Source organism: Neomonachus schauinslandi, chromosome 2 (genome assembly GCF_002201575.2).
Source record: "Neomonachus schauinslandi chromosome 2, ASM220157v2, whole genome shotgun sequence".
NCBI classification, from domain to species: Eukaryota; Metazoa; Chordata; class Mammalia; order Carnivora; family Phocidae; genus Neomonachus; species Neomonachus schauinslandi.
The window spans coordinates 171,587,019-171,610,088 of record NC_058404.1 but is presented as its reverse complement, the minus strand read 5'-3'; the positions used below and the strand labels follow the sequence as shown (position 1 = coordinate 171,610,088).

Sequence of the window (23,070 nt, the reverse complement as noted above, 5' to 3'; positions counted from 1 at the left end):
AGTTTTTGTTCTGTAGTTTAATAAATTTATGTGTGCATAATTTATAGCCTGCCTGTGTTCAAAAATGAGTTTGCCATAACTTCATTTTTTACATTGAATTTTCATTTTAGAGAAAGTAACTCTTTTTTTTTCTTTTTTTTAAAAGATTTTATTTATTTGAGACAGAGAGAATGAGAGAGAGAGAGCACATGAGAGGGGGGAGGGTCAGAGGCAGAAGCAGGCTCCCTGCCGAGCAGGGAGCCCGATGCGGGACTCGATCCCGGGACTCCAGGATCATGACCTGAGCCGAAGGCAGTCGCTTAACCAACTGAGCCACCCAGGCGCCCACTCTTTTTTTTTTTTAAGATTTTATTTATTTGTGAGGGAAAGAGAGTGATGGGAGGGGGAGGGAGAGAGAATCTGAAGCAGACTCCGCACTGAGTGCAGAGTCCGATGAGGGGCTCGATCCCACAACTGCAAGATCATGACCTGATCCGAAACAAAGAGTTGGTTGCTAAACCGGCTGAGCCACCCAGACGCCCCAAGAAAGTAACTTTTTAAACTTAGTCACTGTAAAGAGAAATGGCCATTGAGGTTTATTTATTCAGTTGCCCTTCCACAAGCATTTTTGAGCCCCTGCCTGGTGTGTGCCCAGAATCGCTCTGAGAACTAGGGACACAGCTGTAAGGCTTGCCATGTCCCTGGGGACCTGGCAACACTTCCTTTTTATGGCAGCATTTCTACTTAGAAGAGCCTCAGATATGCCCATTAATCTTTGGGTAAACTTTTCAGGCCATTTTTTTAAAGAATTATATAATTTTTTTTGACATTATAGGGTGGTGGTGGTGGTTGTTAAGTAAACTCTATCCCCAACGCACGACTCCAAGATCAAGAGTCACATGCTTCTATGGACTGAGCCAGCCAGGCGCCCCACATCACAGGGTTTTTTTAAAAGTTTCTGCTCAGTTAATAATTGTCTTACTTGCATTTATCTGTTTCAGGAAGTATATATGCTGTCCATCGAAAGTCTGGCAGAAGTAACAGCACGCTGTATTGAGCAGCTTCACAAAGTAGCAGAATTAATTCTTCATGGGCAAGAAGAGGAAAAACCAGCTCAGGACCAAGCAAGAGTTCTGATAAAGTAAATGTTACTTTTAATTCTTATGTTTCCAGTTTTATGTGTATGTGCCATTCAGATCCACATGCGCACGTGCACCCACACACCGCCCCCCCCCCACCCCCCGTAGGCTACTAAAGATTTAAATTACAAGTCAACTAATTCCATTGGTCTGTGGTCATCTTAGGAAATAGGCTCTCTTAGGACTCATAAGATTCTTAGCCGAATCATGTTAGCAAGAATAATAATAGTTAACTAGGAATTATTTATGAAGAGATTTAAGACACTAAATCGTTCAAGGGTAAGTGTTTATTTTCATAGATCGAAGTCTTAGAAGTACAGATTTTTAAGGTAATTGAGTTTTTAACGTACCACAAGAATAGAGAAAGAACATCTTTATGCGACTTCTCAGTCAGCTTCACAAAGATATTCCAACACACCCCTGCTGTTCCTAGGGACTTACACCAGCACCAGTCTTGCGTATTCTGAATACTGGCAGTGATGGTTGGTGATGTAAGCCAGTTCCCTGCGGATTCCATGTGTGTGCATATGTGCTGTCATATGTTATCTTCTTCAACAAATAGTACCCCCTATTATTAGTTTATCCAGTAAAATAAAAATGTGTATCTATGTAACTTTATATACATGAAAATAGTCGGTATGGAGCATATATTAAAATAGTTGGTGTGGAGCTGAAAAACAAGCCATTAACTTTACCCACATGGCTTTATGCGTGGTATAGAAAATTAGCACAGATCTGAACACCTTCTCATTACTACACAGACACAGGAGACAAAATAGAGCCTCCTAAAAATATATGGGTACACACACACACATTGCAACACACCCATTCACTTTGCTAGCTAACTAGTCTTTGCTTATTACTGCATTTGGCATCGTAGGTTGGGGAGCAGATGTTTCGTCGAAGAACCTTCCAAAAAGTCAGTATTAGCATCTTTGTACTACTGGTAGCATTTCTCCTCACTTGTAAGGATGTGTCATCTAGTCTAGATTTTCCTACCTAAACATGGGAAAATGAAAGATATTATAAGAACCACACAATCCTGCACTTAATAGAGTTAGGAAAAATATGTACTTACCTTAATGTATAAAAGCAAGAGGAATGGGAAAAGGAGGAAAACTTGAAAACATCTAAGTGCTCTTTTATATTTGTGGTACTTGTTTGTAAAGGGAGGGTGTTCAGAAGTCCCTAAGTATGTATAGCAGGACCTTACTCTTAGCACCTCTGATTTCCAGTCCAGATTATCCCAACCTTGCCAAGCTGCACCAAGCAAAAGGTAACAAGACTTCACATCTGTCTGTATAATAAGTGCCTTTCCACCCACCTGCCCAAGGACATAGACAAAATGCTCTGGGCTATCCCTGGATCTTATTCCTGACCCTTCCTGCAGATAAGTTTTGGATAGATGGATGGAAGGAATGGTGGACAGAAAGAGCTCAACAAATACATACATAACGTAGAATTTATCAAAATAAAGCTTACCTCTACTGATTTCACTAGATATTTTAACATGTAAGATTCTTGACTTGGAGTTACTGTTTTTCTAGTAGTATTTTAACCACTATTAGTAAAAGTCATATATATGAATTATAAAAGGAAACATAATACTCACATCGTTACATTAACCGGGTTGTTTTCGGTTTTTGTCATCAAAGCAATGTTTGTTAAATATTGCGCCTGTCTTGCATTATTTTCTTGGGGAAACTCCTTACAAGTCAAATGGCTAGAATGAACTTGGAGTTTTGATATAAGTCTTAAGAACAGATTTTATAGGATCTTTATTATGAGGCATCTAATAAAAAACATAATCAGGAAACAAAGAGACATCTGAGTTTGAATCCCAGCTCTATCCCATGTCCTAAGCAAGTTATTTAACCTTCTTAGGGCGCCTGGCTGGCAACTGGATCTCAGGGTCATGAGTTCAAGCCCCACATTGGGCATGGGGCCTACTTAAAAAAAAAAAAAAGTTGCTTAACCTTTTTAAGTGCCAGTTTTATCATCTATAAAATGGGGATATTAATGTAACCCATAAGGTCACTATGAGGATTAAATATGATTACTCATATAAAAGTACTTAATGGGGTGCCTGGGTGGCTCAGTGGTTAAGTATCTGCCTTCGGCTCAGGTCATGATCCCGGGATCCTGGGATCGAGCCCCGCATCGGGCTCCCTGCTCAGCGGGGAGCCTGCTTCTCCCTCTCCCTGTGCTACTTCCCCTGCTTGTGCGCTTTTTCTCTCTCTCTGTCAAATAAATAAATAAAATCTTAAAAAAAAAAATAAAGTACTTAACATAGTACCTCAGTGAATGCTCATTATTATTTCAAAATGACCAGAAAGCTAGAGAAAAACCACTTGGCAAGAGGCTTACACCTCTAAACATATGGAGCTCAAGCCTCAAATTTTCCTGCATATGCTTTTGAGTCTAAAAAGAAGTAGGGTGAATCAGGTGATTATTCATTAACTACGCCTGCAGAGAAAACCAGGATTCGATTCAACGGTGATTGTGAATCATGGAAGATTGTTGAGGAACCCCATTTCTACAGAGCATCTTCAAACTTGTGTGTGTTCTTTTAAATGGAATACGGTATCAATACCAGTCATTGTCTTGATGGTTAAATTATTTTATCTGATGGAAAATCCTCAAACCACTTTTTTTTTTTCTTTCAGATTAACTACTGCGATGTGTAAAGAAGTGGCCTCCTTATCAAAGAAGTTTACGAATTCTTTAACCACTGTTGGGGTAAGTTTCTAATATCGATTCTCTTTTCCACCCTTTATGGAAGATGGGTCTGTGAGGAAGTGTGAGGAGAAGTGCAGGTTGCAGTGCCTTCTCTGGTAGCTCGGTAAATGGAAGCTGTGCCATGATGTCTGCTGAAACCAGACCAGGAGCACCTTGTCAGGACAGGCAGCCTCGGGCTCTCACCCGACTGGGTTCTAGTCCTGACCCTGCCATCTCCGACTTACAACGTAATAGGTGGGTTTTGAAACATCTCTGGGCCTCATTTTCTTTATTTGTTTAAAAAGAAGTCAAAGACGCCTGGGTGGCTCAGTTGGTTGAGCATCTACCTTGGGCTCAGGTCATGATCCCGGGGTCCTGGGATCAAGTCTCGAGTCAGGCTCCCTGCTTAGCGGAAAGTCTGCTTCTCTGTCTCCCTCTGCCCCTCCCCGCCGCCCAGCTCTTGCTCTCTCTCTCTCTCTCTCTCTCTCTCTCAAATAAATAAATAGAAGTCAAATGGAAGTTCCTTTCATTAATTAATATCTGTGACCTATAATTCAAGAATCTCTATTAAAATAATTTTGAATGCTCGCATTCACTGTTGCCCTCAGAACCTGTCGTATATACACCACCCAAGGTGAGAGGTTTCTTTACTTTATGATTACACTTCAACTGTAACCAAAAGAAAAAAAATTGTACCGATTCGCATAAGTGTTTCTGTTCTCAAGGGAACAACTTTGAAAGGTTCGGCATCTGTTAGGAGGTGCGGCTTCTGGTTATTTTCTTCAGAGGCCAGTCACATTATGTAACCCCACCTTAGTGGCATCAGGAAGACAAGTGGAAACTATTCCTTTTTAACCTTTCTACTGTTTCTCTTAAGGCCCTGAACTCAAGGGCAGATCTTGCCGTGAGGAAGAGCACGTTCGATTTCCTGTGTCCGTCTGGGCCTGTTTCTCGGGTACCGCGAGCTGTGTCACGTCCGGGTTCTGGAGGTGGGCAGGCTGAAGGCAGGGTGTCGGAGGCACCCTCTCAAGGAGCCTCTGCCAACTGCCGTGGCTCCAGGCATGCTTTGCCTAACTGCAAGCTCTTTCTCTGTCTTCACATCATCCTCCCTCTGTGCCTGTGTCCAGATTTCTCTCTCTGATAAGGACACCATCTGTATGGGATTCGGGTATGACCGGTGTGACGTCATCTTGACTCAGGACATCTGCGATGACCCTGCCTCCCAGTAAGGGCACATTCCCATGTCCTGGAGGTTAGGACTGCACTATATCTTTTCTGCGAGGACTCAATTCAGCCTTTAACAGGAAGGACCAGAAACAAGCTCTACATAATCGACCCAGAGAAGGGACTTTATTAAAGGAGGTAGAGCAATGTGAGCAGCTGTGGGGACCCAGCACCAGGATACGAATACCCTCTCTCTCCAAAGTGTTGCCATTCATGTGACCGAGTTGTAGCACTTCCCAACCCCATGTCTTTCCATTCGGATTCGGGGTTCATGAGTGAGAAGCCTGCAAGGCTCATCAGTGCAGGTCACATGTCCACCTGGTATCACCTGTAGCAACTGGGGCAGGATCATATCATGCAGACCTGCCCGGCTGTTGGGGCGCACTTTCCCCACCCCCCTCCCCACCAAGGCCAAGGGCAGTTCTCAAAAGAAGTGGAAATGATTATAGACCAGTCAGCAGAGAAGTGACTCGACTAATTAGGGCTGAACTACCTACCACCTATTCATTCTGTTGTCAAGGCATCTGGTTTGCTTCTCCTATTTTGCAAAGCATGAGCTTTCACACTTGTATAATTTGGGGGCTTCCACAGTAAGAGCTTCACTGTATGTAGGAAGAGTGAAGGGAGAGAGAGAAGTTCATTGATACGATAGGCTTGATAAAACGCATTTGTGTGCTCATTGTTGTCTGAGTAACCGACACCTGTGGACTGTGGTGTAACTGCCAGGCTTACAGAGATGTGCGAGGTCTTAATCAGGATGAGATGGCCTCAGCCACCCAGCTTCCCAAGGCTCTCTGTACCCTCTTCTCACTCTTTCCCCGGTTCACTAGGTGGGAAATTGAGGCCCGAAGGGGTGACCAATGCCCCCAGGCCTCTCAATTGATCTCTCACCTCCAGGTGGCTGCCCGCCAGACAGATGGCCAACTGTTTGTTTCTCTGTGGCTATCTAGGGATGAGGATGTATATGTCTTCAGGTGTGTGTGTTATATGTTATCTATGGTTTATGTTGGACATCCATTTATTTACATTCGTGGGTAATATTCACGGTATTGCTTCCCATTTTTTTTGACCTATTGTCTTCCAGCACAGTGCTTCTCACACCTGAAGGTGAAGGCACATCACCTGAAGAACTTGTTAAAATGCAGGTTCTGAGCCCGTAGGCCGGGAGTGAGGACTGAGATTCTGCACATCTAATAAGTTCTCAGATAGTAACAGTGTTGCTGATCCACAGTGTACATTCTGAGTAGCAAGGCTCTAGCAACTGGGTGTGCACCTGCACTTACACCTGTGTGCACACCTAGGTATATCGTACATGCGTACCAATGTTTGTGTGCACAAAACCCAGAAGACACGGGTTACCACTTTGGAGAAGGAAAAAGCTAAAGCTAAACAGAATTTACTGAAATGCCGTCCCGTCACAACAATCCCCCTGATCTTGTGCTAAGATGAATCATTTACATCGAGTTTCTGTTCTCTGAAATAGCCATTATTCATAACTTGAAGTTAATGAGTGCATATCACTCTCCAGACTCCATTTAAGTTGCATGCATATCTCATTGATTCTGAAAACCAGTGTCATTTTATTGCCCTCATTTTGATTGTATTTTAGAGGTTTATTGATAATCAAATAAACATGAAAGCAAATACCATAATGGATTTTCTGGTTAGTTACTAAAATGACTGGGTTTTTAAAGAGTTTTTCCCCAAGACTCCATTGTGGTTTCCCCAGTAAGACATTACTTTGCCCTCAGTAGAGTAGTGTCAGTGAAAATGCGTTGCTCTGGAAAGATATGATTCCATCTATATACTTTTGTTTACCATAAAGTCGTCTGGGTACAATAAGGAACACCAGCCTATTAAACTTGCCCTCTCTCTTTCCAGGCCCTTTAACTATTTATTGTCTAAGAGTAAAGTGAACACTTAGAGAAGACTGTTGATTGATAGACTTATAGTGGAAATAATAATAATGATACTAACACTAGCTCTCACTTTTTGAACACCTACTTAATTCAGGCTCTGTATCTCTGTGCTTTACGTATATTCATGTTTTGCAAACTGGAATCTTCAGATCTGTCTGGAAGTGATATTAAATTTAATTTGGGGGTGCCTGGGTGGCCCATTCATTTAAGCGTCAGACTCTTGATTTCAGCTCAGGTCATGATCTCAGGGTCCTGGGATGGAGCCCCATGTTGGGCTCTGTGCTCAGCAGGGAGTCGGCTTTCAGATTTTCTGTCTTCTCCCTCTACCCCTCCCTGCTGCCAGCATGAAAGAGAGAGTGCGCTCTCTCCCTTTCCCCCTCTCTCTAAAATAAATAATCTTTTTATAAAAAAAAGAATTAAGACAAAGATCTTTTAAAAAAATGTGTTATTTTTGCTACTGATCTGGAAGACATGCCCTGGGACCAAGTACCCATGTTTGCATTTAAAACAAGAAAGAAAATAAGGCTACTGACTGGGGCTGGGACTAGGGTGGGCCAGTAAAGTACTTAACTCACCCGCAAAATTTAAGAGCTTACCCTGCCCCCAGCCCCCCCCCAAAAAAACAAAGAAACAACATCAGTCAGCTAGATAGATATTTTAATGTAAAATTTTAAAAATGAAAATGAATGCGAAAAGATCATGATGAACAAAATATCAACATTTTCAGTAGAGACAGGACCCAACCCTGTATTTGTACAACTCAGCCTCACTCACCCCTCCGTAATCCCAGACGTGCTACAAGCTTTCAATACTTAAAAACATCTGTGTTTAAATTTCTAGCTATGTGACCTTAAACAAGTTGCTCAACCTTCCTGATTCTAGTTTCTCATCTCTAAATTAAGGTTATCGTATCATGGTACTTCCCTACCTACTAGGATTTCGGTCAAAATTAAATGAGATTATATAGAAGAAGCACCAAATGTGAAGCCTGGTCTATAATGAGCATTCCATTTCTCCTCTCCTTCCTCTTTAAGAGATCCCTCAACAAAGCCAGCATATGACATTTGACGTGGCAAGCCTTGCAGTATGAGCACCTAATCTGTCAATTTCATCCTTTTGATTCCACAGAGTGACAAGAAGGCTGAGGTCCTTAACCCCATGATCAATAGTGTCTTGTTAGAGGTAAGTGGCCCCCAGAGAGAAAGTGCTTCTGAATCAAAGCAAATGTTAGAGCTACTTTTTTTTTTTTTTTTGGTCTTTTTCCCAGGCAGCAAGTGTTATAGCAATTCTAAATCTTAACCATCAACAGTCTTTTTTGAGTACATGTGTATAGCCCAACCAGCTGTTAAACCCTTGGGTGAAACAACAATCCCTAATTTTCAAGAATTCCTGATTATAAAGAGAAATGCTAAGCTTGCACGTTATTTCTGTTGCTGTTTCCTCCGGCAGAAGCACATTTCTGCTGCCAAGTTTGACACCAGATTTAACACTGTGATTAGCGGCTGCAACGAGGGCTTCTTGCTCAGTGGTGATTTTTGTAAAAATGGGCACTTTTCTCCATTCAAGAGAACCTTTGGTTTAGCTGGGTCTAAGCTTCAGACTAGCAGTGTCGACCAGTTGACTGTTTAGCCTCTGCCTGTTCATAGCCTCTGCCTGTTCAGTGACCAGAGGCTCTGTCCTCAGAGACCACTCAGTCCATGGCCTGCCGGCTTGCCTGGACTCGGTAACACTGCTTTGAAGCTGTCCCCAGACCACTGTGGTCTTGCCAGACGTAGTAACCTAAGAGAGAAGAAAATAGGCCTGGGAGGCCTCCTTCTTGCTGTGTTCCGCCTGTGACTAGTGGAGGAAGACCTTCCAGGAGGGGCCTCACTATAAGGAATTGGCACATCTATAGCCCCAGGGCGCCCAGCTGCAACCACAGGTGTTCACAGGTGAAGTTTGAACACGGGCAATGCATATCCAGCAGTTTTTGACATACACTGAAGTAGCTGTCAATTGCCAAGTTTGGACATTACCAAATGCAAGTCAGGGAAGGCTACTTATATACTTACAGTGATGTCTGTGCGAATTGTGCCTTACTGTTAAGGAAAACAACCAAGGTACAAAAGTAACAAAGCGGTGGCACCAGGTGTCACCATTTAGGACACCGCCACGCAGGGGGGTGAGGTCAACCATCAGGGACAAGGAGGCAAGCTCTGGAGGACCCAGCTAAGAGGAAAGCCAGGCAGTCAGAGGCAGACTGTGGAACAAGAAAGTGTCTCTCCCGGCCACCCAGAAGGCATCCACAGATTCACTTACTATGTTGATCGTGAAGAATATGTAGTCAGATGTTGATTCATTTCCCCAGTGGGAGTTTTCTTATGACTTGGTGACCTGAAACATTAAATGGCCCCTTTGTGCACTGCTGTACGTTAGGGTACCACAGAACACGAATGGCAACATCGAATACCCAAACCAAGGAGAAGGTACCAACATGCACAGGAGGAGGACAGCCCTCAAGGATTGGCTGTGAATAATTGCACAATAATATCTCCAGTTCCCTTTATGGATCCCATGCTTGTTTATTCACCTCTAGGTTAAGACACGCTAGAGCTCCCTGCACACTGTGCTTTTGTGTTAGTTCAGGACAGTGGGGTTGGTCTGGGAGAAGGATGGGTACGACCAGACATGTTGGGTCATGCATGCACACATATCGATGTACCCTCCAAGTCTATGGAAATGACTTGCCCCGTGGGGAGAGAAGTCTTCTCTCTGTTGAAGAGCTGAATGCATTCCACCCGAAGGAATGTGTTTACATTTGCTTTAAGCACCAACATTAAGGGGAACGTATTATAAAATACTGTGAGGTTTGAAGAGAGGGACCGTTATCAGATGGGAAGAATTGTCAGGCCTGAACCCTGAAGGCAGCCCTCCAAGCATGTGTCTCCCTCCTCCCAGGGCTGCAACAGCACCACGTACATCCAGGACGCCCTCCAGCTGCTGCTGCCTGTGCTGCAGGTTTCACGTATCCGGACGGGTTGTTCAGAAGCTCAGCCGGAACCTGGCCAGACTCCGTCTGGTTAAAGAGGAGGGCAGGCCACATTGCTTTGATAATACCATTTCCGGGGATGTTTTCTACACATCTGGCCCCAGACGCCCCTTGGAGGACTCTACAGGCAATTTTGCATGGACAGTCTGGAGAATGCAAGTTGAGAGAGAGTATCCTGTCTCTTAATGTATATGGTGGTTTTACAAATAGTTGTGTTTTCTTTATGTTAATTTAAATTTACATGGCTTTATACTGATAATTGCCTTTCATTTGAAGTTCATTCACCAATATTCATTTCCATTTTCCTGGCCAAGCATGCTATATTTAGAAATTCATGGGCAGATCCAAGACTTTTTTTTAATCCTTTAATTTCCCACCTTTAAGTCCCCATTCTTTATAGTATTACTTTAAGTCAATTCTTATACTGAACTTGGTTTTGTTATATAAATATCATAGGCAAAGATAACACTACTTATAGATAGTACCTATTATGGTAAAAGAGAAACGTAAGTATTTCTTTATAGTAACTCATTCTGAAAAGAAGCTTTCATCGAGCTTCTACTGTGTGCTCACAATAAAGGAACATGATCTCAACCCAGTAAAGACAGTCATTCTAAGTAATCTCTACACCCAACGGGGGGCTCAAACTCACAACCCTGCTATCAAGAGTTGTACGCTCTACCAACTGAGCCAGCCAGGTGCCCCTAGACAAATACTCCAGAAGATGGTTTAGAATAATTCTTAAAATGCTTAAAAATACTAATAAGTTTTCTAAACCTTAAAAAATTTGAAGAGCAAGGTAAACTAGTGGTTTTTTTTTTTTTTTAATGTTCTGCCCTTCAATGTATTATTGTATTTTTCAACACGCCCTGGACTTTTTGACCCCAAACTTTATATATGGGGTGAAAATATATATGAAAAAGGGGTACTGAAGAGAATCCAGTTTAAACTTGACTCATTATGACCATAAGTACATGATCGCATAATTACAAAGCTTGGAGACATTCAAATAGAAAATTAAAGGGATCTTAACACAGCAGACCCCCCGACTACATCTTTCAATCTGAGGCAAGATATTCTATAAATTCACAGATCACACTCACTAATGGTAAATACCATCATTAATTCTAAAGGGCAGAAAATACTGATGTGTGGGTTGACTGACTGGTATATTGATCCATGAGAGGCTGTCGAGGAGCCTCTGAAACCAAGAGAGGCACTGACAATGGGTGCTTCTCGTGAGCTCACTAAGTTCATTCGTTCATTCCGGGTGGGGGTTCATATCCAGCTCCTATTTCAGAGCCCCTTCTGCATCCCTACAAGCCTCATCACAAGATGTCTTGCCCCATGGCTCTCTCCAAGGCAAATGAAGCATGTACTTTAGTAAGGGTAAAAATCCTTCCTTGACATTTGCTTTTATTCCTCTGATGGAGTAGACTGTCGTTATCCGATCCAGGTAAAGTGGGACCATTTTAATATTGCCCTGTATCTTGTTAGCATTTTATTCATCTGCATCCTGTATTTCATTTGTGTAGCTCCTGAAACAACCAAATAGAAAACATAAGAACAATGATTTACAATCTGGAAAAGAACTCTCTGAGGAATCAGTTAAAGATGCTCTTTTTTCCTCTCCTTGATTGCCTGAAATATTCCTGATATTAAGTCTAGAGAACAATTAACTGATGAAAATGTTGCATTTACCTCTTTGTAAATTTTGGACGTATTATGTCTAGAGCAGAGGAAAGGACTTAGATTTACAATTTCTTCACATCAGATTTTTTAGCGTCAGATGGATTTATAGATATTAACTGGAAATGTAACAGGAATGAGTAGTTTCAAGAGCTGGATTCCCAGAAATAGACTTTAAGCCCAACTGCACCCATTTAGTTTATAGCAACATTTTTAATCATAAAATGAAATAGGAATTTTTAGAAGAATAAGAGATAATTATCCTTTAAAAATGTAGTTGACACTATTTACGTTGCATTTACATATGTTTTAATGATAGAATATCAAAGGTTGCCAAGTAGAAACAGGCTGAGAGATGATTACTGGGGCCGAGCCCAATGGTCTGTGAATTACATTATTTAAGAGAGAATAATCACTTAAAATATATCCACCCTCCAGGATCGCTCTCTTTCAATGCTGGTTTTCATGTTCACTTCTAAATAATTGCTTCTTTGCTTTCCTTTAAAACCAAGCAAAGCCCACGATCCCAATCTGGGCAAATGTCAATCACTTACTGAATGAATGATTTAGCAGGCTTACTATGGAAGTTTTGTATTCCTTCAATAATCCTTTACATAAATTGGTTTCATTTCACTCTATGCAATTACCCTGAACAAGTGTAGCAGCTTTTCTTCTTACATCAAGTGCAAAATAAGTTCTAGTCTAAATAATGAATGTAGTCCTGGGCCTGTGCCTTATTAAATAAAAAAACATCAAAAGCATATTTCCAATTCAAAGCAAAATGCATCCCAGAAAAAAATTGCCTTGGGGTATTGATACATACGGCTCTAAAGGGTAAAATTGAGTCCCAAATCTTAAAGCAGAGGCCTAAGCTTAAATATTCTATCCCACTGAGAACAGAATCCTGTCTTCTCTCTGGGTCTCACAATGGGCTGCACTGCAAGCTCATGATTAAATGAGTAGTGTGACCAGCTGAGCTGAGGCGGTGGCAGGAGCCTCAGCAACACCAGCTAAGGAACCAGGGACCTTAGCAGCAGAACTCGGAGGCGATGGAGAAGCATCGGCTTTGGGTGGGCTAAAGCAAAGTGCTAAATATAGGGTAGAAGTCTGAATGCAGAAAGGAGAGCTTTTCTGTGCTTTGTAGACGTCAGCTGACCCAGGAGCTCACCTATCGGGGTAAGTCATCTTCTACACAGGCTGGCCACGCTGCACTTAAGTTAGAAACAAAAACAGGTGGATTTCAATCAAAGGCATCCCAGAGGTCTTGGAATTACGTCTTAGGAAAGTAATTTAGCAAAAATGTAAAATAAACATATTTCTCTTCTTTCCTAAAAAATATATATGTAATATATATATATAGAGAGAGATGATAGATGATAGATGGATAGAGATGATAGATAGATATAGATAGATGATAGATAGATAGATAAAGTGTATGCTAAACAAGGGGAGGGGGGTTGGAGGATGGGTTAGCCTGGTGGTGGGTATTGAGGAGGGCACATTCTGCATGGAGCACTGGGTGTTATGCACAAACAATGAATCATGGAACACTTCATCTAAAACTAATGATGTAATGTATGGGGATTAACATAAGAATAAAAATAAATAAATAAATTTTTAAAAAAGTGTATGCTAAACAGATGGGGTGGATCATAATACATGATTTCAATCCATGTTTAATTTTACAAGAGCAATTATTCTTCAGCATTAAGCTAATTTTTGTAATGTGAAAATTGCCCTTTGATCTTCCTCTTAAGCATGGCCTACATTCTAATAACTCAGATCCAGACTTCAACTGGTTTCTTAAATGACTGTTTGTGAAGGCACATCAGAAGAGGACATACTGACAATCTGTTTTAGAACTGCAATTTTGCCTTGTTTTTATAGTTGATTAGAATTCAAAAAGCCATAGGAGTGGATCCAGACCAGCCACCCTTCATTCACATAAGAGAAAAAAAAAAAAACCATGTGGTCCACCATGTGTTTTGTTCTTCTAGATAGCTCATAACTTATTCAGGTTTGTGCTCATTTTCTGTATGTTCCCCCGTAATAGTCTGTGCTACGATACTCGCTATTAAACAAATCTGAGGAAACACATCACTCTGTTCTTTTTTTCTTTTTTTTTTGCTTAGATCTGAAAATAATGAGTTATCCTACCCTTTGAGAATCTTACCTTTAGCAATGACTAAATTATTACAACCCAACAGTAAGAAATGCAGAGATGGTGTTTCTGATATTTTTGGCATCTGGGGTCATCATCAACTGGGGATAGAAGAGAATTACGGTTAGAATTTTGTGTGGGGATTTAAGCCACATTTACCTTTGTCTGGATCAGAGAATATTTCCCTCTGCCTGAGCTGTCAGCCAAAAAGCAATGGGATTATGTCTGCCTGTGGTCACTGCTGACTCACTTGACAGGCCTGTCTCTTCTATTAGTCTCAGGGGAATTCTATACTGCAAAAGAATAATATGTACATTTTTTATATGCCTCCCCTGAGTGCAGAATTTGGGGTGATTCAGAGATGATCTATCTCCCTGCCCTGGGTTGCACCGCTGGGCTTCTGGAGCTATCATTTGGAGGAAAAAGCCAGCAGAGAAGCCAAGACCAGATGGATGGAACCCTGGCAAAAAGCAAAGCTAAGCCTCTCTCTGCCTTTGAGTCCCTGCCATGTTATCCTTTTTCTTTCTCAGGATTTTTTTTTTTTTTTTTTGACAGCTCATAAGTGCCTCTCTTCCTGGATCAGCCTTTACAGTCCTGCTTCTTTTTTCTACAGCTTTTCTTCCCTTCCCCTTTCTTTCTGATGATACTACCCTTTCCCCGTTGATCTCCTCAGAAAACAATCCATCCAAAAGATTTCAATAATAATAATTAATATGTATTTACTATGTGCCGGACACTGTGCTGAGTATTTTATGAGCATTGTCTCATTTCATCTCCATAATTACACTACTGGGTAGATATTATTACAATCTCCACGGCCCGAATGAGAACGCTGTGACCCAGAGAAATTCTAGAATTCATCCAACGTTACACAACTAGTGAAACAGAGCCAGGATTCAAACCCAGGGCAGTTGGACCTGACTAGCCAGCGTATTTTAAAGTACTACACACAGCCTCCAAACAAAAAAGAAACGTCATGTGTTATTTTTAGAGACATCCGAACACTTACATGTTTAGCTCTCTACGCGGTGAGGTGGATTTGTAGCTGAAAGATTTGGTTGTCAGCTTTGGTTGTTTCCATGCAACTGAGAACAAAGTGGGACTAAAGAGACACAGAATGAAGCCATGCAAGGTCACCCCTGGATGATTCTTACCCCAGGCTGGCCACATCACCTCTTCACAGACATTTACATCAAGCAGCTTCCTGGCCATCAACCCAGCCTCCTGTCTCACAGGTGCCTTTGATACGCCTAAAATGGCTCCATTTCCTCCTCCTCCCCCGCCCCCTTCCCTGGTGCCAGGGAAACCCATTTGTAAATCACCACCCTTCCTGAAAATCCTTAACCTTCTACCACCTGCCTGGAGCATAGGGATTTTTTTTTTTATGTTCTCCCTGTCTTGAAGATTACCGACTTATCTAGGCAGCCGTTTAGCTGAATCTTCAGTACCAGGTGCTGTGAGATACTAATAAATATCTTAAAGATGTACTAAATGCCTTCTTGCCTCTGACCTTGATGCTGTTCCCTATGAAACCCAAATAATGATGACGGTGATGGTAGTGGCATTCTTATTTACTGAGTACTTACTATGTTCCAGACACTCTACCTCTGTGATCTCATTTAATCCCCAGTGTCAATCTTATGAGATAGCTACTATTATTATACCCATTTTACAGGTGAAAAAATGAAGCTCAGAGAGGTTCAATAATCTCTATGTTTATCCACCGAATAATTGGAAGAGCTAGGATTTATGTCCAGGCAGTATATAAAATACTGGACAGAGCCCACGGACAAGCAGATACCTGGTCATAAAAAGGACATTTTCCCTTGGGTTGAGTCCTTCTCCAGCTAATACCTGGGCTCTCCTCTTCCTATCCTGTGGCTTCAGGCAGAGATAAATTGTTCCACAAATCTCCCTGTCAGAAGCCTAACCACATTTTTCCTGCTGATGCCTCTGATCCCAAGAGAAGGTGGCCACCTATACATCCCATTCTCCCTCATGTTATAAACCTCATGTTGAATGATCCGTTTCTCATTGAAAACGATTGCCTTTTTTGACACTTCTGCAGGAAAGCTCTAGCCTGCTATCTTTGCAAAAAAAAAAAAAAGTCCCACAGCTAAGAAATGTGATAAAGGACAAGAAACCAAATGATGGACTGCCGGATAGAAAGACTTTGGCCATTTCCGTCAGAAAGAATTATTTGGTCCTGGAGGGCATCTCCGTCACAGATGTGTGGGATACTTTTGTTTCCGGCAGACTCACAGCTCCCTCCCTCACTTCTTCCAGGTCTTTATTCAAAAGCCACCTTCTTGGTGAGGTCTCTCCAGTTCAAATTGCAACCTTCCCAATATTTCATATTCCCTTTCCCTGCAGTTTTTTTCTCCTCAGGATGTATCATAGCTAACATCCTTTGTATCTTACTTGTTTATTATCTATCTCTTGCACTAGAATGTAAATTCCACAAGACAGATTTTTTGGTCTGTTACCATATTGCCAGGACCCAATGCTGTTGCTTGGCACCTAGTAGGTGCTCAGTAATTATTTGCTGAATGAACAAATACATCAAAGTCTTAAGTGTATGATCTGTGAATACTGAATGAGAGGATGGAAACAGCCATATTATAGGGCAGTTAATGAGAAAATGTCTGGTTGAGTTATGTTACGAGATGTTAACTATAGAAATAATTGTGTCCATTTTAATGGTATTTGATGTTGTAGGACAAATGGATATGATTTGGAGGCTTAGAAAAATATAAACATTTTTTCCATTAAGGTGAATGGAATTGCATTTTTTACTTAGAAGAATTCACTCTATGAAAGATTTTTCAAGACTCTTCATCAAGCAGGGGTTGATTATGGTGAAAAATTAAAACCACCTAAATAAGTAACTATAGGTATACTGATACTGTGGAATAGTATGCAACAGCTAAAAAGAATAAAAAGAAAGTTTCTTAGTCATTTTGGGTTGCTGTAACAAATACACCACAGACTGGGTGGCTTGAAGAACAAACATTTATTTCTGCAGTTCTGGAGGCTGGTAAGTCCAAGGTCAAGGTGCTGGCAGATCCAGTGTCTGGTGAGAGCTGGTGTCCTGGTTTGCAGATGACTGTCTTCTCAGTATATCCTCACATGACAGAGAGCAGAGAGAGACAGGAAGCAAGCTCTCTTGTGTCTCTTCTTATAAGGGCAGTAATCCCATTCATGAGGGTTCTCCTCTTATGACCCAATTACCTCCCAAAGGCCCTATCTCCAAATATCATCACACTGGAGATTAGGCTGAATTCTGGGGGATGCAAATATTCAGTCCATAGCAGGATGGAATAGATCTCTGGACTAACAGATCTCCAAGATGTATTATTGAATGAAAAAAAGAAATTCACAGTATGGTGGTACTTGTAGAATATTTATCTAAAATGACACATGCACACACACTCAAAGATATACTACACACACACACACACACACACACACACACACACCCCTAGAAGAAGATCTAGAAAGATACACATATAACCACCAACAATGCTGTGACCAGGGGTGGAAAGTGTTGTGATAAGGTAGAGGATTTGGCATAGTAATCACAGGGAACTCCAGTGTTATTTGTAATAATTAAATATTTTTATAATGAAATTGTATTAATGGATGACTTATGAAACAAAATTTTTAAAAATCAAAACAAGAAGCGAGGTTCCTGGGTGGCTCAGTCAGTTAAACATCCTTCTCTTGATTTTGGCTCAGGTCATGATCTCAGGGTTGTGAGATCGAGCCCTGCATCGGGCTCTAAGCTGAGTGTGGAGCCTGCTTGAGATTCTCTCTCTCCCTCTCCCTCTGCCCCTCCCCACTTAAAAAAAATCAAAACAAGAAGCAAAAGAAAATTCCTTCTGATCAGGGAGCTAAGAGGATAGGGCCCTACCAGTGACTTAAAGCATAAAACACACAAATTATTTTTCAGTAGAAGAGTCAGAAGTATGAGTGAGGACCTCTTCATGATTTGGATTTCTTCATCATCAATATTCCTAGAAGGTTCTAAGACAAGTTGGATGACTATACAAATCTCTTTTTGCTTTCCTCAGAGAAGCCCAAGCCAAGTATTCCAAATGCATAGTTTGTAAAGACTGTGATTACGTAAACAGAAAAATTTGTCATTTCCATCTCATTGGAGATGGACTCCAACTTTCTTAGCCAGATAGTCTCTGTAATCTTCCTACTAAACCCAAACAGCTCTGAGATACATAATGGCAACAGAAGCAATTTCAGAAACTTCTGGAGGGAAACACCGCACAAATAAATGAGTCTGTGATTCAGAGTTATTAGCTTGATGCCCAAATGCATATCATATTTGCGAGAAGCAGTTTACAATCTGCTCTTCTTGACAAATGTAGCACAAGGGGATTTAAATCCCTGCATTTGCAATTTCTGTCTTTCCTCCAAATTTATGGCAAAACTGTAGACACAAATAATGTGTCAGGGTTGAATGAATTGAGGTCTCTGCTCTCCTCCTACAGCTCCATTTCACTCAAAGGAGAGTAATAAATGAAAAGCAAAGGAAAGTCTCAGTAGATAATGAATCTGAGTCCTAATAACCTTCCTGAACTACAAAATGGATTTGTAATTTATTTGGCATTGCCCAAACTATTTGGTGCCAGTAGTGAGGTGTGAAAACATTTTGGCCACTTTGGGCCACAACTGTACATTTTAAGCATTTCCTCAACAATTCATGAAGGGTCAGAACTACCCTTCCCTGGCAAGAATAAAAATTATCCCTCAGTGGTAATGAAAGACTTGTTTCCATCCTGCCCTAGACATTTGTTGCCTTCTTGGGGTTGTGATTGATTATTAAGGAGTCTTGATTGTCCTGCAGCCCCTGGGACCATAGTATGACCATTTATATAAGATATGGGTGTTACAAGCCAATGCCTTGTATCCCACATCTCTCTTTCTTTTAAAACCACTCGGTCTTTGGCAAGGAATGTGAAGACTCACATTTACTCAAGTGAAGTCCTGTGCAAAATAGCATGTTTGCTTGCTGAGCAGTACCTAGTCTGTTACTTAGTTGGTCATCTCCTTCTGGATTTGCTGCAAAGGCAGCAGTTGGTCAGTCACTGCTAGGTCATTGATACCTAATGAGAATAATATACATAAATGGGCTGAAATTAGTTAGCTTAAAAAATGAAAGGCTTGTTGATTTTTAAAGGCGGGAATAAAGTCCTCCATGTTTTGCATCCAAATGTTGCCCTTTTGCCTCTTTGAGGTAGACGTTTGTTTTATTTTTTTTCTTAACCAGAGCTAAAACTGAAACAAATCATGAGATAAAGAGAACATCTATTGGTTTTCATGAACCTATACCCGTCGTTCATTCAATCATCCATCCATTCATCTATCTATCCAGTAGGTCCACAACATTTATTATGTGGCCCAAGTAAAATAAAATCGGGTTCAATTTGAAATTCACTCTGCCCTTCTCCCATCCCAAATTAGGTAAATCAGTTTGAGCCAAAAAATCCAGTAGGTATATCCATGGTTTTTGCAAACACCCACCTGTATGCTAATGCCACCCAAATTTCTACCTGGAACCCTGACATCACTCCTAAATTCTAACCAGAGTTGCCTACCTGCCAGACATCTGTACAACAGTATTTGAATATCCCACTAAACATAATCTGAACACATCCAAATTGAATTCATCATCTCTCCTTCTCCTCCTACATTCTCTGTTGGATGCACAGTGTTACTTCTGCCAGAAGCCTAGCTGTCACCCTAGGCTGCTTCTTCTCTTCATCCTCAACATCTGGTCAGTTGCCAAGTGCTATTGCTTACTTCTTTGTGTATCTTCCTCTATCTCATTGCCTCAGTCTTGTTTCACTATCTTCTTATCCATTCTATGAACTAGTGTGATAGATATTGAAGGGTAGCAGAATATGACACCCCAGTATATGACTGTAGGAGCTCAGGATGTGCCACCCCAAAATATGCTGCTTTGGTATGTTGATTATTTTGAGCTGTTGGCACTTGAAAAACAGCAAATGCAGGGAAAGGCTTTCTCTGCACTCCCCTTATCTGCCTAAAGACAGAACCCCAAAAAGGAATTCACTTGTCATAAATCCCTTCCCCCGGAGTTTCATCAACCGGAGAAGATTGATTCTTATTACAGGAGAGGAGACTGGAAGTGACAGGCAGACTTCGTCACAACCTACCATACCTCCCATCTGTTCTCAGGGCCCACTCATCTTTCCTAAAAATCATTTACTTTCCCCAAAGAGGCCTATATCTCCTTCCCCTTTCCCTATTAAGTTGGTATATAAGCCTGAATTCTAAGCCACCTCTTTGAGTTACTCATTTTCCCCTGGTTATCTCTAATGTTACACGAGGTTACAATAAACTTCCTTTTGTTTTTCTCTTGTTATTCTGACTTTTATTACAAAAGTCTCAGCTAAGAACTCAGAAAAGTAGAGGGGAGGTTATTTCTCTTCCCCCATAACACCAACCTGATGTCAGCACAGGTCCCAGTCCCTCTCCATGAAGGTGGTATCAGCATGGACTCTCTGAGAGTGCAAATCTGGTTATTCCCCTGATTAAAACCTTCACTGGCTGGCCTCAGCATTCTGGAAAATACCCAAACAAAAACCTTTACAGTCTGATCCTACATTTTCCAGCACTTTCATCAATTCCTCACCAACTCAAGGGTCAAACTCACAGAGACTCTTGCAGGCTGCTCCTGGCACCATGCTCCCCTCACCTCTCTGTAGTGGCAATTGAATACATGCAACTGCCACCATGCATTGACTGGAGCCTATGAAGGACCTTCATGGATTAAAGTATTAAACAATACTTCATAGAACAATGCATTCCAAAATCAATATAGCATCATTAGACAAATGAAAGCGTGCTTTAATGGAATTGATTTTTGTCTGAACTTTTTAAATTTGGCTGTAGTATAACATCAAAAGTGGGATGAAATTCCATATATCCTCCAGTGTCTCAGTCTTCTCTTACCACAATGATTCAAAAACTGGTATTTAGGGATAACTGAGAAGGGAAAAAAAAAGATTTTCCTGAGAAGGGTGTTCAACCATTAATAAGCTCCCCCCACACACACACACCTTTTTTAAGCTATAGGGACTTCCCAAACCTTTTAGTTAGTTATTGTGTACTGGAACTCGCTAAAATGAGGATTTATGGTGCAACTTTTCTCCAAGTTGAACAGGGAAGCCTCGTTCCAGAGCACCGGTTAACAGCACCTTGCAGTGGTGCTCCTCTGATTGCAATCTGCCTTCCCTCTATTCCAATATCCTTTGCTGTAGTAAATCATTCTTTCAGTTGTGCGGTAGCATTTAAGGCCTGCATGCTTAATCTTTAATTGGTTAAGCAGTTACAAGCTCAAATTATATAGTGTGAAAAATATCACAATAGATCACAGTATTGTCAATTTCCCCTGCAGAACTCTGATATTCTCAAGTTTAACAAAGCCCATCTCTTTCACACATTAATTACTGCAATGTCCTTGAAATAGAGAATAGCATAGTTATTACTATTTGCAAAGAGAGCATACTTCTGTCTCCCTCATGTCAGCCCACGTGTGGGTGTATGCATATGTATGTGTGTTTGAAAGACACATAGATCTTGAAGTAGGGCCCCCTTTTCTGTACATCTTTGTCCAAGTGCCTTTATATGTGTTCCTTCTACCCTAGCCAACTTATCCTTTAAGACTCAGATTGCGTCCCCTCCTCCAGGATGTCTTCCCTCACTTTTGTCTTCCTCCTTCATTTAGGTGTCCCTTGTCTGGGTTCCCATAGCACTCTATTCATTAAGTCCACAAACACTTATTGGGTAATTTCTGGTAATTTCCAGGCATCTGGCTTGGTACTGGATTTTCAAAGATGGATGAAACCAGTTCCTTAAGGAGTTAAGCCCCAGCCCAGCCCTTTCCAGGCTCCATTATAATTGTCTCCATTACCTGTCTCAGCTATGGGACTGTGCCTGGAATAAGGTAGCTGTTATATTAACAAATGGATGAATAACTAAAAGACCTCCACGTCAGCAATATGTTAATAATCAAAAGGGAGCCCATCCAAAGCTTTAATGGGTAATGTACTCCAAGTAAATTCCATTGAAAAAACTAATAAAAATTAAGTCTGAGTGCTGAGATGGTGGGGGAAGTTCCACGCTGCTCAAATATTGTGGTGGTATTAATTAAACAGGAAGGAAAGATGGAGTCTCAAACACTGGTTTGTTTGGGACACCAGTAGGCCAACCTGGGTCCCAGAGCTCGTACAACTGGTTCCCAAGAGAGGCAGGATACTGTCCTCTCACCTCCTTGTCTGACCTCCCTATTGCTCCTCCACCACTACCCATCCCATTTAAATGAGCACATTGTCTAGAATATGGCCTATGTGATTTCTGTCTCTGATGGAATTTCTGGCACTAAAACATGCCATTGAAAAAGATTCTTATTGCTCACATTAATCTAATTGTTCTGTAAAAAAAGCAACAATTACTGAATAATGGAGAACTTTTCTTCTAGTATTAGTCTGTTATTTAAATAGCTAGAATAAAATAGAAAGTTTATAAAATAACTTTTTTTCCTACTGAATTTTTCCCTCTGAATAAAGAATAAAATAAGAAAAAAAATCTCACTATGATGTAATTATTAAGCACCGTTGGTTTGTTTTGACATAGTGGAACTTTGTTATGACACACTGTTTAAAAATAAAACTTATATTGTCCGTTTGCCAAAATAGGGAGGGGAATAGAGATGATGATTTCCTGTGTCTGTGTAGCAAATTTCAAGTCGAAAAATGTGCTTTGAATCCAGTAAGCAGAAAGGGACATTCCAGGAACTCGATTCACAGCTTTTCTTCATCAATATTTGGGTGTTTTTGCATTGTCATTACTATCTCTCACCATAGGTGATCGTGAAATGAGTGAAAAGATTTTAACTCTTTTTAAGTAATTGATGAGACAATTATTTGTTGAGCCTATTTTATGAGCATCTGGAGCCAAAAGCTTCTTTCTGTGCAGTTCCTCTCACAACCACCAAATAATACAGTTCTGTGGAGGTACTTTGATACATAGGTAGACACAAGAGAAGCATTTGCACCAGAGCAGTTCTTGTGGTGGAGTATTGTGTGTAGTGTACCCTGCAAGCATTGTCGAAACACAGAGATTCATGATACAGAACCCCTCTTAGAAGTGTTTATGAGGAGTGCCTGGGTG

General features: G+C 41.1%; 1 protein-coding gene across 3 annotated transcripts in view; it reads left to right on the top strand.

Annotated features, from left to right (window-relative positions):
• FAM114A1 (family with sequence similarity 114 member A1) overlaps positions 1-10,641 on the top strand; it is a 56,942-nt gene extending 46,301 nt beyond the window's left edge. For 2 of the 3 annotated variants that reach the window (XM_044912751.1, XM_021701609.2), the window contains 4 exons: positions 981-1,120; positions 3,785-3,857; positions 8,108-8,161; positions 9,917-10,249. In XM_044912751.1, coding sequence (XP_044768686.1) covers positions 981-1,120; positions 3,785-3,857; positions 8,108-8,161; positions 9,917-10,042 — 393 coding nt within the window. In that variant the 3' untranslated portion in view covers positions 10,043-10,249. Of the gene's footprint in view, positions 1-980; positions 1,121-3,784; positions 3,858-8,107; positions 8,162-9,916 lie in introns of all 3 variants that reach the window. The other variant, XM_021701608.1, reaches the window with a different exon arrangement.
• Positions 10,642-23,070: the final 12,429 nt, after the last annotated feature.